Raw genomic sequence first — 18356 nt, forward strand, 5'->3', positions numbered from 1 at the left:
TATGGGACATATGGAACACTAGCGCCCTCTTATTTTTGTAAGATTTTTGTTTACATGGAGTTCGGGCTCCTTGTATAGTCTCCATGATTTTACCTTTCAGTTCTACAACTTTTGTTAGGTAGGCAACATACAGTACATGCGTGTGTATACTTGGCTGCATAATAATTCACAAAATTTTCTCCGGTTTACCAGATGCCAGTATTTAGTTGTATTTTTTTTATATAACTTCATAGGAAAAAGGACATCTATTAATGAGCACAGGACTGTGAAGGATTATATGTAAATGCATTAAAAAGGAATTACATTGCATTATTATATTACAAGAAAGTTGAGACAAAACCGTCTTTTAATGAGCTATTTCATTTTTTGACAATTTTCATCGATTATCTCAAAAATTTTTAGAAAAATTCCGGCAGGCAAAAACGTCCCTGGCTAATCCAGAACTGCATTCAGTTTCTCTTTAGTTCCACTAGTTTTCAAGATTTTCAATTTTTTTCTTTCCGCTTCAATTTAGGCTATTAAATAGAGGAGTTTAAAAAGACATTTTATTACATGAATCGTTCAAATGGTCATTGTAGATTAAAAAACCGCGGAGTGCTATTAAATTAGAGGGTGGAAATTGGAGATAGGGGTGAAAATGCACCCCTTTCAGTTTTTTAATTGTAGCTCGAAAACGAAGCAAAATTTCGCTATAGTTTATAGGTAAATTTATTTAGAGAATTGAATTTCCCTTGGATATAGCTTATTTATAAAAATTAAAAATAAAATTTTATGTAAAAAGTCGGTAATAAACAATTTTAAAGAAAGATAAAAAATAAGATTTTTTTGATTTCCATCGATTTTATCAAAAAATTTTAGGTCTCGAAAAAATTTGAAATAACGCGATAAACTGTAACGGCCCTAATCAATCCAAAACTGCATTCAGTTCCTCTCTAGCTCCACCATTTTCGAGATTTGCCAATGTTTTCTTCCGGTTCTATTTAAATTTTTGTACGGTAGGCAACATATAATACATGGCTGTGTATACTAGGCTGCATAAGATTTCTTATAATTTTTTATATTAAGAATTCTGGGTAAATGCATTAAAAATGAACAACAAAATTATTAATAAGTCTTCTTTATTTATAGAACAACAATATAATCTCTGTGTTTTCTAATGTAGCTTGACAGTTCGCAATAAAAAGACATGGGAACAAAACATCTCACCTACACAGGAAAAAGTCGGTTCTTTCTCGATACAGCCAATGCAATCGCTTTAAAAAAGCAATTTTTTGTTCTACTTCATATAAGAATATACTTTCAAAGTTGAGACAAAAGCGCATTTAGATGGACACTTAAATTTTTTGATAATTTTCATGGACCATCGATTTTATCAAAAAATTTTAGGACTCGGAAAAATTTTTAAAAATCCGGTGAACTATAACGGCCCTGATCAATCCAAAACTGCATTCAGTTCCTCTCTAGCTCCACCACTTTTCGAGATTTGCCAATGTTTTCTTCCGATTCTATTTCAATTTTTGCACGGTAGGCAACATACAATACAGCAGTGTGTACTAAGCTGCATAAGATTTCTTAAAATTTTATATATTAAAGATTCTGGGTAAATGCATAAAAAATGAACAACAAAATTATAAATAAGTCTTCCTTTATTTATAGAACAACAATATAATTTCTGAGTTTCCTAATGTAGCTTGACAGTTCGCAATAAAAAGACATGGGAACAAAACATCTCATGTACACAGGAAAAAGTCGGTTCTTCCTCGATACAGCCAATGCAATCGCTTTAAAAGAGCAATTTTTTATTCTACTTCATATAAGAATATGCTTTCAAAGTTGAGAGAAAAGCGCATTTGGATGGACACTTAAATTTTTTGATAGTTTTCATGGACCATCGACTTTATCAAAAAATTTTAGGACTCGGAAAAATTTTAAAAGATCCGGTGAACTATAACGGCCCTGATCAATCCAAAACTGCATGCAGTTCCTGTCTAGCTCCACCAGTTTTCGAAATTTTCCAATGTTTATTTCCGATTCTATTTCAATTTTTGTACTGTAGGCAACATACAATACATGGCTGTGTATACTAAGCTGCATAAGATTTCTTAAAATTTTATATATTAAAAATTCTGGGTAAATGCATTAAAAATGAACAACAAAATTATAAATAAGTCTTCCTTTATTTATAGAACAACAATATAATTTCTGAGTTTCCTAATGTAGCTTGACAGTTCGCAATAAAAAGACATGGGAACAAAACACCTCACCTACACAGGAAAAAGTCGGTTCTTTCTCGATACAGCCAATGCAATCGCTTTAAAAAAGCAATTTTTTATTCTACTTCATACAAGAATATACTTTCAAAGTTGAGACAAAAGCGCATTTAGATGAACACTTTAATTTTTTGATAATTTTCATGGAACATCGATTTTATCAAAAAATTTTAGGACTCGGAAAAATTTTAAAAAATCCGGTGAACTATAACGGCCCTGATCAATCCAAAACTGCAGTCAGTTCCTCTCTAGCTCCTACAGTTTTCGAGATTTTCCAATGTTTATTTCCGATTCTATTTCAATTTTTGCACGGTAGGCAACATACAATACAGCAGTGTGTACTAAGCTGCATAAGATTTCTTAAAATCTTATATATTAAAAATTCTGGGTAAATGCATTAAAAATTAACAACAAAATTATAAATAAGTCTTCCTTTATTTATAGAACAACAATATAATTTCTGAGTTTTCTAATGTAGCTTGACAGTTCGCAATAAAAAGACATGGGAACAAAACATCTCGCCTACACAGGAAAAAGTCGGTTTTTCCTCGACACAGCCAATGTGATTACATTAAAAAAGCAATTTTTCATTCTGCTTCGTACAAAGTTAGGAAAAAAACACTGCCCTTAGACCAGTGCCTTAATTTTTTGAAAATTTTCCTGCTATTGGAAATACATCAATTTTCAAGAAATAAATTAAATCGTTCGTACAAAATTTTTCTATTTCAAACCATTTTTCTCTTCGTGGTAATTTCAATTTTGAAAACAATTTGGGGAAATACGGATGAAATACTTAAAAACAAAAAATTTAAAAAAATGTAAAATATTGTACATGCAAGAATTTTTTTTTTATTACTTTTGATGTGGTACACGAGATAGTTCTTTCTTTATTTTATATTTATTTCTGGGTCACCCTGTATATGACGATAAACCTGGAAACTACGCAGAAAAATGAAAAAAAAAAAAAAGGCTGGGAAGAAAAACAACCATTGAACTTGTGACGATTTTTAATATATTACCAAAAAAATTAAAATACAATTAACGTTTCCTGCGCACTTGCAGGGAGTTCCTCCTGAGCCAAGCGGCACGTCTGGAGCCGCCCTTAGTCTGCGAGTACCTGTGTCCCTTGCCCAGACCGCGAGACGATCGACCGGCGGAGGTCTTCCCGCGTAACTCGCGGTGCTTGTGCACGGCGTTCACTAACCAGTTGACCTTCGGGTCGCGACGGATCGCCTGTAAAGTAATAAGTTGAGATTCGGCGGGAATGGTTACGAAAGACTTACGTTGTGTGAAGGATCCACCAGAATGATCTCGTAGTACTTATAGGAGGAGTCTTGGGCCACCCAGTAGGAGTTCAGGACGCGAAGACCTCCGCATCTTCTGCCAACGCGTTCCTACGAACCAGGTAAGCGTTTATGGAAAATAAATAGATAAAAAAATCGCACATTTACACAGTCCAATTAATGAGTTTCCCAAAAATCAAACCACTACTTGTTTATTACCGACCCCACATTTAATAAAATTAGTTTTGTAAAAAACCTAACCTAAAAATTTTACTTTTCGATACTACGAAAATAAATAACGTTTCCTCAAGACGCAATCCAAAATTATTAACAAAAGTACCGTTCATATTTTAAAGTATACAGTATCAGCAAAAAATCTATGAAATAGTCACCATAACTTACCTCGGCAATCGCTTGCAAGTTACGAACCGGTTTCAGTTCATTAACTCCGTGACTCTTTGGTTTGCCGTAAGTGGCACCTTTGGGTACTGGGCGCTTGCGTCCACCACGACGCACACGAATGCGGAAAATGACAAAACCTGTAACAAAAATCTAACATAAACCGCCGCAAGCCGAAATCATTCAAATTTCTTGAACGCTTATAACACGATTCCTACTTTGTATCTGTCCCTGTAATGGAATTTAACAGTGCTTACCTTGCTTGGCTCTGTATCCCAGTCTGCGAGCCTTGTCAGGCCTGCTAGGCCTGGGGGCCCGATGCAACTTAGTAAGTTGTCTGTACTGCCATACCCTCACTCTCAGTAAGAACCTAAGCACGTCACTTTGTTTCTTGCGGTACAATTCTTGGATGTATTTGTAAGCTCCCATCTTGGAAACCTAAAATATGCAAAGGATGTTACAGATGCTCAAAGACATAACCTCAACGGTGTTGTTGTTAAGTTTGTTCACGTATCGATGTGGGACGGTTAAAAATATTCACGGAAATGATTTCCGTTTTTTTTTATTTTGAATATGTAATGCAAGATAAAGTAATACGCGATTGGATGGATTGTAAAAACAGCGAAAATATTTTTTCGTTTACCAAAACATACCTACAATTTGAAGAAATCGGAAAAGGAAGGCTTGTACTTGCGCACTGAACGAGGAACGTCAGATCAAATCAGGAACTTTGATTCTAGGCCAATTTTTACGATGCTACAATGACCAATCGTGAGTGCGATACTGTACCGTTACCAAAATAATGTACTAATCGCAGAGAAAATATATATATTTAACGATTTTGGAAATTTTTTAAAATCTTGAGCGACCTCTAAAAAGATTTTTTTGACCTGATTTGAGGGGGCTCTTAAAACATGATAAACTAACATATTTTCACAAGGAAAACGAAATGAAAAATATTAATTTTTCTTGCATGCAAAACTGCATATTTAACATTTCAGAGTAGTCTCATCAAATAATAACTTACAATGTTCTGATTTATTATACCTTTTTTCATTTGTACATCCTGCTGTAGATCAGATATATTCTAATTAAAGTAAAGAAGTTTGTTGTTGAAAATTATTATCTGATTTTAGATAAATTACGATGCTGAGAAGAAGTACCAACTAAAAATATCTGGCTGTCTGTCGATGTCAAAAACGTACGAAAAAAATACTTTTCAACTTTTCACTCCTTACTTTTCACATTTCTGGATATTTTCTGTTTTCAAAATTAATATTTAAAAAACAGTTGGTAATCTACACAGTGAAAATGAATAGCTGAAGCTTCTGAAAATGAATAACATTTATGTAAAGTACAATTTTTTATAGAACATATTCGCTTTCCTACATTTTTAAATTGAACAGTGTAAAGTGAAAAGTTGAAAAGTACTTTAAAAAAGTAGGCCCCAGGTCTCTATAAATTGTAGGAATTATTTTGAATTTTATTGGTCTGGTCGGTCATACCACTCAACCATGAAAAATTGTAATAGTTTGCGTATAGTGTACGTGAATATGTTGGTGACCCTGCCGCTATGCAATATTCACGCAATCATAAATTTTAATTTCCCCCAGATGAAAGAATTGTCAAAAGTTTTGCATTCCACTTGTACTTAATTAATTCATTTTAGTTCATTACAAATCCTCAGTGAATGAAAATGGGTGCAATCAGTAAAAGGCTTTTAATCTGTAATACCGTCAAAGTAAGTAAAATTAAAGCTTCATTTAAAGCAAAATGTGAAACCTAGAGGCTTGTGTTGAAGAATGTAACAGTTTGCTTTATATTATTGCAACAATTATAGTCGCTTTCGCGAATGCGAACAAAAGCTTCATGATATAATTCCAAGAATTGCGATATATAGACCGCAACCTGTTAATTCCAGGCCTGTTGCCAAAATTGCTAATTTCTATTATTATCATTCAAGCTATTAGCATCTTAGCGAGTGTGACGTCCGAATCATATGACTGCAGAAATGTTTTTGTTTACAGATTTGTACAATGGCTAAAGCTTACTCCTAGGGGTACGGTCTCTATAGCAGCGTTTACAGTGCTAAATTCTCATCTATAGTTTAGTTCTGAATTAATCAAAATTCATCGATTACTCTACACGTACTTTGGCAATTACGATCAGTAAGCAGCAAACCTATTTCATTCAAGCGGAAGAAAAACATTACGATGGCTACGCAAGAGGATAGGTCTTTGGGTTCGGGTATGCCTATCCCCAAGTGGATGAAGAACAAGATGAGCGACAAGTGAGTAAATTAAAAATAAAATTATTTTACTTCTGAGGAAAGCTTTTCTTTATTTTAACTTGCAATACTGCCGGAGGCTCGTTATCGTTGAAAAGCATCGCAGAAAATTAATTTTTTCTTTAAATTCAGTCGTGTGATGAAATGTTATCATTTGTTGCTGATGCTGGTTGAATTTTATTCGTTTTAGTACCGTAAAATTAGTAATAATTGAGGGTTGTTGTCTCTTAAGGCGTGCGATCACCCACAAATTGATAAGTATTATATTTGGAGTCGATAGATTAAGTTCTTGCATTATTCTTGTCGGAATTGCATAATTTTGTAGATTAGACTTAGTTATTTACTCGGTTTGACTTTATTTATATTTAAATGTCTTCACATATTCATAAACATTTTGTCCATTGTTTTTATACACAACAGATTGTTGAAAATATTGTTAACAAGGTCTACCATAACGAAACATGCTCTTTGTCACATAGTTTCTCGGAATTGTCGCAGGTTTTTGAATTTAAAATATATACCGCAGATATTACGAATTTTGTTTGTTTGTCACGGGAATTGTGTAAAATCTAAAAGATTACGGATTAATTCTAGAGCTTCATACTTTTACAACTTAATTTATTGTAAAAAAACATGCAATGAAAAGATTAAAATGCTCCGAGTGTTTGTAAGATCTAATAATGTGTTATCAGTTTAAAAAACAATAGCTCGTAAAATCTCGTTTCCTAAACCACTTGATTTAGCGAGTCGTAAAACAACAAATAAATCGAGCTACCTAGAAAACAAACGAATTAAATATCGGTGATTTATACAGTCGCTTTCTTTGTCAACGCCACACTTGTTTTTTGTGGGTTATCTTTTATTGCTCTAGGACTTGCGTGAATATTTATACAGAATTATCGTGGAGGCAGTTAACTACTGCGGCAATTTCCAATGTTGTTGCATTAGACGCGAATGTTTTTCGATTTTCACGTGCGGCGTATGAAGGTCGTCAGCACCTTCCAGTTCGTTTGCCATTTGCAGTTTGCTAATCCCTAATTAGACAAGCCTAAAAATATATGTTCTTTGTGACGTTTACACGCTTGTTAAATATTTGTTTCTGTTAAAGCTTATAGTAGGCGTAGACCAATATTCTTGAAACATCCAAAATATTATCAAAACAAATGGAACACGATGCGTCATAGCTGTGACGTTTAACCTTTTATTTGTGTGTATTGCGTATGTGACGAGCCTACTTTGACCCAAATTGATATGTTGACAAACCGACGATTTTTCGTATTTTTCTCGTTTATATAACACGCTAGAAAATTCTATTGTACTCGACATTTTCGTTCTAAGCTATTTCGAATTTTTATTGGCATCATTGTTGGGGTCCGGCTGTAACCGGATAAACTTCGTATCTAAAATTGCATTTGTTAATGTTAAATGGCTAAAACAAATGCTGTTCCAAGGTTGTCGGGATTGCTCAGCGCGATTATTAAATACAGGAACTAGAGGAGTTGAAAATTGCCAGTGTTGGCCTCAAATTTTGATGTACAGGGTGAGACTAGAATCCTTGACCGAACTTTAATGTTGGATTTTATTTCATGAATTAGAGAACAGTTTCAAGCGTTCGGAAACGACGGTTTTCGATAAATACAAGGTGTTTACGTTAAAAACTATCTAAATAATGCACTTATTTCAATTAACGTCAGTCTTATTAAAAAAATGCACTTTTAGGTCACTTTTTCCAAATTACAGTTCTGATTTTGCAATTCAATGACTACGAAAGTCGTTGGACAGATACAATTGATTTTCAGAAACATTTTATAACAAAACTGGCCTTAAATATTGATAGAGTCGTACAAAGCCAGCCAAAATGTCGACGTTTATCATTTTCCTCTCCATTGCCAGGACAGATATATTCGACGCAGAAAAGTCCAACCTACACAACGACATTAAAATCAATCCGATCGGACCACTCCCGCGCCCAGCGGTCGCGACCGAGCATCTTATGCTTTGAGGTTTATACCTTCCTATACACACATATTTTCCTAACACTACCGACTCTTTAAACATTTTCAATGTTAAAAGTCGCCTTTGGATCACTTACTTTAATTTTTTTGGGCATTTGGTTTCTTTGGTTTTCAATATTTTGAGTGATGAGCCGAACTTGAACGAAATAACTTCAGCCGTTTTCTTGTAGTTAAAAAATGCACTTCAACACCTCGTGTGTCAAAAAGTAACCGAGCGTATGTAAACATTTTTGTAAGTGTGTGACGTAAATCTACCATTAAAACTGTGTTTCTAAAGAACAATGTCAGGAAGTGTGTTTAACGTGAACTTTGGAATGAGGTTTCCAGGAAATAACGACGCAACGAATCGCGACAAATAAACGATTAATTATTTAACAATTCTGGCATTGCTCCTTTTCCAGTTGTTTGTTTTGATGGATAATATAAACAAAATGGGTTTTCCGGGAATGATTTGTCATATTTTTTAGTCAAATCATAGTATACGTAATAACAATACACGCAACTTGAGATTTGGATGGCTCCAAATTACGTGTTTGCTTGCTGTTCTATGAGATGCCTTATCCTGTCATTGTCATTGTCAAAATGACAACGATCGCTACTGTAGCTACGTGTGATGGTTTAAATGCAATAATTTTTCGTATAGTTTACTGCAATGCGATTTTTTGTTTATAAATTGTAAGCAAGGTAAGCAGTAGATGTAGGGATATGGTGTTACGTAAAATAAGATATTTTTTATCGTTATGGAGAAACATTTTTGTGTGTCTATATTAGACTCTTTAATATAATAATTGTAATAAAATAATCACAGATAAATTTGTGGGAAAATTCCTTTGGCTAGCGTATCACAGAGATATTTGGCGAGATATTCCATAAAAAAATCGTGCAACTTGGCAAGGCGTCGATCCAAATTTTTTATAAGCCAGTCATGTCGATGAAAAAATAGAATTTTATTGGTGATAACCGGCATGTGCCTTAGGGATAAGATATAGTTAACGAACTGGTATTTTCTAGACTAGATCATTACTGAAATCGGTCACTGTAGATTGAAGCAAATTTAAATGGAATAACAAAGGTTAATAACATGAACTAGGTACGTATTAATTTAGAAAAGGGTTCACAAATCCAACATTATTAATCGATTTGAGTGTTTACCTGTCCGGATGTTATTGACACTTAAATCTAGAACAGGTAATAGAATTATTAAAAATAAAATATTGTTTTTGTGGCAAACAATCCCTTTTAGGGACACTTGAACCTTCTAGAAAGCGTGCCACAAGTTTATATTTAAACATTCGCATTTAAAAAATATATATTTCTTACTAGTTCCCGATCTGCAACGAAAATTTTCATTAAAAAATTAGTCGCATCGACAGACTGAAGTATAAAATTCATTTCAACGCGTTGCGTAGTGCATACAATTCCATGCGCGTAAAATCGAGTCTATTTGATGATAATAAATGCGAAATTTTCTCCACAATTTGCCTGAATCGTTGGTTTTAGGTGTTTTATTTTGATACATAGCCTTTAATGACGTTTGTATCACGCGGTGGTAGCTAGTCCGTATCTTTGTCCCCGACAGATAAAGCGTATCAGTTATTTTTTTTTTTTAAATTAGTTTACTGGTGCTAGGAGCGGTTAAATCTCGTAATTTGTAGTGAATACCGCGTCAGCTAGAAACTGCCGCGATTTTGGATTTCGAGATGAAAATTTTGAAAGATGGGTAAATATTTTTCCGTTACTTAAAATATGTTTTACGCTTACTTAATTTTGACCCCAAATTATTATGGTAGGTTATTACTGTGGCTCGTTTTTTACGTTTTACAATAAATTGGCCGGTGTATTGGTAAAATTTAACTGCGATAAGGGCAAACCACAAGCAATGGTAGACTGTGCCAAAATTACGTAACTTAAATAACAAGCGCGAGTATGTCCATTTTAAATATTTGTACTAAAAACAGGTGTCAACATTGTAGGATGTAGCCAAGAAATTGGTTTTATTGAATGAAAGTTGTTAAGAGTCGCGAAAATCGCCGTCAAATTAGAATTTATTGATCTCTTGTTTATATGCAAAGCAGGTTTAGCATTATTTGATTTAGAAAAGCACGAACCAAGCTCGGTATTGGCAAGTAAACAAAAATTTAGACTAAACACTTTGATCAGTACTGCGAGCTTTAATTTTTGTAACTATGTGTTTTTAATAATATCCAATATTGCTGCTTTAGCGCAATATGATAAATAAGTTGTGGAATCGACTCTTGAGTTGCCCAACGTTTTTATACTTCGATAACGAGGTGATTTGTTTCTCAACTTATCGAAGGTATTTATTATTTCTAATCGAGATTCATTTCGAAAATTGTTTATTACCGCACGGTTGCAAAACCACTTGTAAATATGATTACGAGGGACGTAGGAAAAGTGCCTTCTCAAAGTAGCTTACATTACTTACATCATTTCATGTCGAACAAACAGTTTACACTCAATAACAGGCCAGTCGTTGATTTTTTAAATTCTTATCGGCTTTTTACTGATTTATTGTCAGCATATCGCGTAAGGATGGCCCTTGGTATGGCTTAAAGCTTAAAGGGAACTATTTAATTTCAGGTTCGATTTCGGCCAGACGGCCTTCTCCCCGACCGAGCTAGATGACAGTTTTATGTTCCACTATAGACCGCAAGCGCAGGGAGGGGTGGATTCGAAGAAACTCGGCACCCCCGGCCTCCAGGACAACATCACGGCGTCTCAGGTGAACAACGCCAAGGTCGACTTGTCCAGGCACCCCCCACCCTGTCAGAAATACCTGCAGAACATCAACGGTAAGTAGAAGGAGGGAAGTAACTCGAGGGATATCGAGTAAAAGTGTTCTAGATTTTGTGTTTTCGAAAATATCTTTGTTGGCAGTCCCGTTTTTTTATTTCCAAAACATCAAGTGATAGTAGTGGAATGTTTTCATCGTTTTTTTGTTTTGTTACGATCGAAAATAATATTTACTTTGACGGCGTGTGGCAAACACCAGCTTCTTATCAGTCTCAGTACGGTAACTCGCTTTGACCCTAACAGTTGGTCAAATCTGATGTCTTGGAGACGAAGTTCATGTAATTCCTGATAATGTTCGTTAGATAGAACGGGATCTGGAAGGACTAATGTGTTTTTTTTCACTGACAAGTTTTTAATTTTGTTTGTTGTACTTTTACGTATCTTATCAGGGAATTATTAAAGAAGGTGTGTGACGGTGTGGTGAAATAACTTTTTATCTCTGACGGTGACGGTTCATTAACTAAAAAAAAATAATTGAGTACTTAAATTTAATACCGGGTGTGTAATATATCAAGTTCTGTCGTTCAAATGGCTTTTCTGGCAGCAATGTTGGCAGTCGAGTCTTCCTATGCTGATACGCACTGTGAGTATGAAGCATTTATAGCACCATATGATTTTTTGGCGTTTTGGATCGAATTTGAAACGTTCAAGTCAAATATGCGCATGACCGAGAGCGACGTTCACTCGCATGCGCGGGCCTAGCGCTCCTTCTCCCGTGTGTAAGCTGTTCATTAATGTTAACTTTTACTGCTGCTAGCGCGTTTATTACATGAACTATCAATGTAAAACTATTTGGAAATGAAAGTTTAACCTTTTATTTGATTGTCTCTAAAATCCCGGTCCGATATGACCGATAGTTAATTAGCAATTAACGTTATAAAAAGACAAGTTATCTTGGGAACGAAGAGGAAATTATCGTAAAAATAGGCCCAGTTTAATGCAAAAAGAGCAAATCCCCGAGCTGCTTTTGCCTGACCTTGGGATAATTTGTTTATAACGCTGTTATACGCGTCGTACTTTGATGGTTGCAAATTTCAACTTTTTGATATTTTTCTTTTTCGATACGTATCTTTCATCAATTGGAACCAATTGGAAAATAAACAAAATTAATTAACAAATAGCTGGAGCAACAATTTCGCGGTCAATGGAATCGGCATTTGGCGCACATGTTGGTTATCGGAATGATCGTCTTTTCCATAAATTTCATCAACATCCATCGCTTTTTGCAATAATAATGCACATTTTTCGAAAACTGATTTTTCCGCGTTCAACCTTTGTTCTACAGTTATCAAATTGGTGAAATGTGGCTGTAGGTACCTTAAATTGTAGGTAATTTAATTGCCTACAACATAAAATGGTTAATTTTCCGATAGGTCGTCTAGATTTTCATGGGCAGTAAAAAAAGTGAAAAAACGTAAATTTGCTAACTTTTACGTTTTTGATATTATCTGTCTACATACCCTTTCCCGTCATAAAGTGTAATAAAATGTCTACTAATAATTTTTTCACTTTCAAACTTTAATTCGACTGGAGTGATAAATTAAATGTGAAATAAATTTATGGAGGAGTTTTAATATCCGATGAACGGACATTAAAATTTGTCGCGCATTACCGTTCATGAGATCTTAACTCTATGAAAATCGATTTTGAAAAATTTAAGGCCCCGTTTTTTCTTAAAAAAATAGCAATTTTTTGCAATTCAGCAATAAAAAAAAAGAAAAAATAGAATACAAACACTTCTATTGATGTTAATATCTTTGTCTTAAAAATGAATGAATAATTCCTAATAAATTGTTATATCAATTATCGAACAGTTGTAAAAAATTGATTTATTTGTATTTATGGACCCCTGGTTGTAAATTAATCCATACGTGCCGATAGACCATATCAATGTCATAAAATATGACTCGGAATTTGTCCCGCTGCAAAATGTATATGACTGAATGTCTCCCAACAATCGTAAATATTTTTTTTACGACCGTTTTACGTAAATAATCACATACTTACCGCGAGATTTGTACCCGCGAAGGTCAAGGCGCTGCAAATCAGCAGTCAGCCTTTATTTCGATTGCTTCCACGTTCATCGGAAGCATCTGAAGGTGACGGAGACAAAATTGGCTGTAATTATCCCCAACTGATAATAGAGTTCACTACGACATGTGTTCATTCATGAGGCCATCACTTTGTGAGTCGTTTTTTAAATTTTTTTAAGTCGAGAACAAATTTTTTGGTTGAAAAGTCAAAGAAACTAAATTTTTGCTCGTTGCAGACGCGTCGCCGCCCCAGGTCACCCCCGAGATGAAGATCAAGTCGTCGGGCACGGACGACGGCTTCAAGGGGGAGGCGGCCAAGTGCGGCAGCTCCATCATCCGCGTGGCCAGCCAGATGGTGTCGGGCAAGATGGTGCACGGGTTCACTATCAAGGAGGACACCAAATGCGACAAGGACCAGGCCTCGACGGAACATTACGACCTGATGAAGAGGAGGGGCAGCAAGTCGCTGCCCGCTACGCCGCTCGCGTCGCCCAGCACTTCGCCCAAGGCAGGCAGACGGGCCATGAATAAGTACTTCACGGCGGCGTTCACGGATACGGAGAAAGCTAAAGGTAATATTTGTGGTTAGATATTTAAACGGTTAAATTCGCAACTTCTAACTAGAATTGGGTTTGTGAGGTTTGGGGATGGGATTGAGAAAAGTAGTTCAAATGTCTTGGGGGGGAAAAACGCATCCCGAGGTGTTGATTCGTTTACGTGTAACCGGGGCGTATATATTTTTAAATAAGATATTTGTTATCAACTCAGTTTAAAGAAAAATTTAACGATATCTTGATTCGTTTGATATATAGGGCGCTGTGACAGAAGCGTTTATATTTTTAAGTGAAATATTTCTTATATTTTTCGATTTTTCGATATAATTGACGTGATTTTTTTGAAATGATTTATAGGATGCTTTTTGGAGTACATCGTAATTAGAGAGGAAGTAGACAGAAAGTAGTTCAAACGTCTCAAGACCAATTGTGAGAAAATTCAAATTTGCGTTAAATTTATTCTTGATTTTTGATACAAATAAATGTGCCTTTAATTTTCATTAAATTTCGTACAAGATTTGTCCAATTTTCATACTTTTCGAAAAAAGTAGTTCAGACGTCTCAAGACCAATTTTGAGAAAATTTAAATCTACGTAAAATTTACAAATAAGTGTGCCTTTAGTTTTCATTAAATTTCGTACAAGATTTGTCCAATTTTGATACTTTACGAAAGAAAGTAGTTCAAACGTCTCGAGATCAATTTTGAGAAAATTTAAATCTACGTAAAATTTTCAAATTGTAAGTTTTAATTTTCATTAAATTTCGTTCAAGATTTGTCCAATTTTGATACTTTTTGAGTGATATTTTTGGAAAGAGATAGCGGAAAAGTAGTTCAGGTGTCTTGGGGGGAAAAACACATCCCCAGGTGTTGATTCGTTTACGCGTAACCGGGGCGTATATATTTTTAAATAAGTATTTGTTATCAACTCGGTTTCAAGAAAAATTAAACTATATCTCCGAAGCATATATATTTTTAAATGAAATATTTATTTTTTTCCATTTTTCGATATAATTGACGTGATTTTTTTGAAATTATTTATAGGATGCTTTTTGGAGTGTGTCGTAATTAGAGAGGAAGTAGACGGAAAGTAGTTCAAACGTCTCAAGACCAATTTTGAGAAAATTCAAATCTGCGTAAAATTTATTCTTGATTTTCGATACAAATAAGTGTATCTTTAATTTTCATTAAATTTTGTCCAATTTTGATACTTTTCGGGTCATATTTTCGGGAGGAGATAGCAGAAAAGTAGTTCAGGTGTCTTGGGGGGAGGAAACGCATCATGAGGTGTTGATTCGTTTACACGTAACCGGGGCGTACATATTTTTAAATAAGTTATTCGTTATCAACCTCGTTTCAAGAAAAATTCAACGATATCTTGATTCGTTTGAGATTTAGGTCACTGTGATAAAAGCGTATATATTTTTAAATGAAATATTTCTTATATTTTTCGATTTTTCGATATAATTGACGTGATTTTTTTGAAATTATTTATAGGATGCTTTTTGGAGTGTGTCGTAATTAGAGAGGAAGTAGACAGAATATAGTTCAAACGTTTCGAGACCAATTTTGAGAAAATTCAAATCTGCGTAAAATTTATTCTTTATTTTCGATACATATAAGTGTGCCTTTAATTTTCATTAAATTTTGTACAAGATTTGTCCAATTTTGATGCTTTTCGAAAGAAAGTAGTTCAAACGTCTCGAGGCCAGTTTTGAGAAAATTTAAATCTGCGTAAAATTTATTCTCGCTTTTTGATACAAATAAGTGTGCCTTTAATCTTCATTAAATTTTGTAGAAGATTTGTCCAATTTTGTTTTCGAAAAAAAGTAGATCAAACGTCTCAGAACAATTTTGAGAAAATTGAAATCTACATAAAATTTATTCTCGCTTTTTGATACAAATAAGTGTGCCTTGTTTTCATTAAATTTCGTACAAGATTTGTCCAATTTTGATACTTTTCGAAAGAAAGTAGTTCAAATGTCTCAAGACCACTTTTGAGAAAATTCAAATTGCGTAAAATGTATTCTTCAGTTTTGCTACAAATAAGTGCCTTTAATTTTCATTAAATTTCGTACAAGATTTGGCCAATTTTGATACTTTTCGAAAGAAAGTAGTTCAAACGTCTCGAGACCAATTTTGAGAAAATTGAAATCTACGTAAAATTTATTCTTGATATTTGATACAAATAAGTGCGTCTTTAATTTTCATTAAATTGATACTTTACTAGTCACATTTTCGGAAGAAGTGAAAAAGTAGTTCAGATGTCTCAAACTCAATTTCGAGAAAAATTGAACTGCAAAACACTGTTAGCTTGATTCGTTTAAGAGATACGTTGAGTGAGAATTAACTGAGGCCTATACAGGGTTGAGCAAATATGTCGCAACACCCATATACAGGGTGACGTAAGTTTAATTAAAAAATACCTTCAAAAAATGTTTGTAATATTTTTTATTCTTTTCTTCTTTAATTTCCAACATCCAGTTTATTTTTAGAGATATGGCGTTGTTGGCAGTTTTTTTAAATGTGGACTGCCCCGTTTATTTTAAAATTTCTAGAAAGACAGGTTTTCACCGGTTACAGTGAAAATGAAATTTGTTATTGCAAAACATGGAGCACTTGAATATAAAAAAAAAATCATAATAAATGTTCAGACTGGTGACCTTCGGCGGCCTGACAATTTAAAAAAAAACTGCCGTCAACGCCGTATCTCTAAAAATAAAGTAGACGTTGGAAATTAAAGTATGTCATTGAAAATAATAAAAATACCAGAAAAAATTTTGTTGAAGGTATTTTTTAATCAAACATTTGCCCGTATGTTTAAATTTATACTCCGTACAATTTTTTTTTTTTGAAACGTATGTAAAATTTATTTTTTTCCTGTTTCTCCAGACAAATGAGAGACGATTTAACTGATTCCGATACTTTTTGGAGTGTTTGTTTCTTGGAAATGAGCTAACTTAAAAGTAGGTCAAACGTCTCGAGGTCAATTTCAAGCCACGTCTCGATATTTTGATTCATTTGAGATTTGTAGGTTGTTACGAGTAAATCGTGTATATATATATTTTGTCTAATTTTGTAAAAAGGGGGACATATACTCAAAAAAAAGCGACATCGTCAGCATTTATCGATTCGTTTGTTTCTTAGGCGGTTGGATCTTGTCGAACCTGCTGGCGCGGCGGGACCTATCGCAGTCCGTGGGATTCATCAACGAGGAGACGAAAGAGGAGCTGGAGAGGTCCGCGTCCACGGCGAGCATAGACGAACTGTCGACGTCGAGGAATAAGACGAACGTCTTCAAAGCGAAACCGTCGGAGCTGCGGGAGATGAACTTTTGGTCGCCGACGTCCATGTAGAAAAAAAATTAATTTAGATCTGCGAGGGTCGCTGTTCTTGTAACGTACCGATCGTACGGAGATTATTTTTTTAATTTATTCCTAACGACACTCAACTAGACTAGACCGTGGAATTTAGTATTAACGACCTGCGTATTCTTATGTTTTAGGTTAGGGTATAGTTGTAAAAATAAAGTTGGATATCCTTGTACTGTTATTTTTTTACTTGTATGTATGTGTATGTTTGTTCAACTTGATTCCTGTTAAGTTCCAATAAATTGTGATTGTTTGCAATAAGTTTGAAAATAAAGATGTTTAAAATTCATTTGTTTTTTTTTTGAAAGGGTTCAATTTTATCCCTACGCACGAGGAGAGAAATTCAGTGAATTTACACGTCCTCAAATCGTCTAAATCTTATCAAAATTGTATATTGAAAAAATAAATTCAAAATTATTAGAGAATGATAATTCCTTAGAAATGCCGAATGCGACAAACAATACAAAAGACTTGGTTTGGTTGCCTAACCAGTCAAAAAAAGTAACGAAAGTATGTAGATATATGCAACCAACATATGAGCGGTGTGTATATTGTGTTGCCTATAGTAAATATTGTTCACTGAACTCGTTGCATTAAAATCAAGAAAAGATTCATCATATAGATTTACACAACCAAATTATCAAGGGGATGTATCTGGTATTACATAACACTCTGTAAATACAGCGCCACACGATAAAGCTGTTAAAATTCAATCGTTTTTTTTTCCAGAATGGTTCATCTTTATGTGCGGAGGAAAATTCAGTAAATTTACAAATAATAAAATCGTCCAAATTTGATTAAAATTGCATTTAATATTGTGTAGTGAAAAAATTAATTCAAAATTATTAGAGAATGTTAATTCCTTGGAAATACCGAATGCGACAAACAATACAAAAGACTTGGTTTGGTTGCCTAATCAGTCAAAAAAAGTAACGAAAGTATGTAGATATATGCAACCAACATATCAGCGGTGTGTATATTGTGTTGCCTATAGTAAATATTGTTCACTAAACTCGTTGCATTAAAATCAAGAAAAGTAACATCATATTGATTTATGCAACCAAATTATCACGGGGATGTATCTTGTATTACATAACATTCTGTAAATACAGCACCACACGATAAAGCTGTTAAAATTCAATCGTTTTTTTCCAAAACGGTTCATCTTTATGTGCGGAGGAAAATTCAGTAAATTTACAAATACTAAAATCGTCCAAATTTGATTAAAATTGCATTTAATATTGTGTAGTGAAAAATTAATTCAAAATTATGGCTGATTATTAATTTAATTCATTGTATATTTAAAATGCTGATTGGGATAAACACTTCACA

At 34.1% G+C, this 18356-nt stretch overlaps 2 protein-coding genes across 3 annotated transcripts; one reads left to right on the forward strand and one right to left on the reverse strand.

Moving 5' to 3' along the window:
* Positions 1-3259: 3259 nt before the first annotated feature.
* LOC108913746 (60S ribosomal protein L15) lies at positions 3260-4685 on the reverse strand. The gene is made up of 5 exons (XM_018719360.1): positions 4606-4685; positions 4210-4390; positions 3956-4092; positions 3554-3664; positions 3260-3503 (listed from the first exon to the last, which is right to left on the reverse strand). The coding sequence occupies exons 2-5, from the start codon at positions 4379-4381 to the stop codon at positions 3309-3311; spliced, it is 615 nt and encodes a 204-aa protein (XP_018574876.1). The 5' UTR covers positions 4382-4390; positions 4606-4685; the 3' UTR covers positions 3260-3308.
* An 876-nt stretch (positions 4686-5561) lies between these two features.
* On the forward strand, positions 5562-17313 carry LOC108913755. Of its 2 annotated transcripts, XM_018719375.1 has the most exons (6): positions 5562-5693; positions 5980-6082; positions 6127-6242; positions 10856-11067; positions 13338-13673; positions 16801-17313. In XM_018719375.1, the coding sequence occupies exons 3-6, from the start codon at positions 6166-6168 to the stop codon at positions 17007-17009; spliced, it is 834 nt and encodes a 277-aa protein (XP_018574891.1). In that variant the 5' UTR covers positions 5562-5693; positions 5980-6082; positions 6127-6165; the 3' UTR covers positions 17010-17313. The 2 variants fall into 2 exon arrangements, with proteins under 2 accessions (XP_018574891.1, XP_018574892.1); XM_018719376.1 differs by lacking the exons at positions 5562-5693; positions 5980-6082; positions 6127-6242 and adding an exon at positions 9846-9974.
* Positions 17314-18356: the final 1043 nt, after the last annotated feature.

The sequence above is a fragment of the Anoplophora glabripennis genome, unplaced genomic scaffold (genome assembly GCF_000390285.2).
Source record: "Anoplophora glabripennis isolate ALB-LARVAE unplaced genomic scaffold, Agla_2.0 scaffold652, whole genome shotgun sequence".
NCBI lineage: Eukaryota > Metazoa > Arthropoda > Insecta > Coleoptera > Cerambycidae > Anoplophora > Anoplophora glabripennis.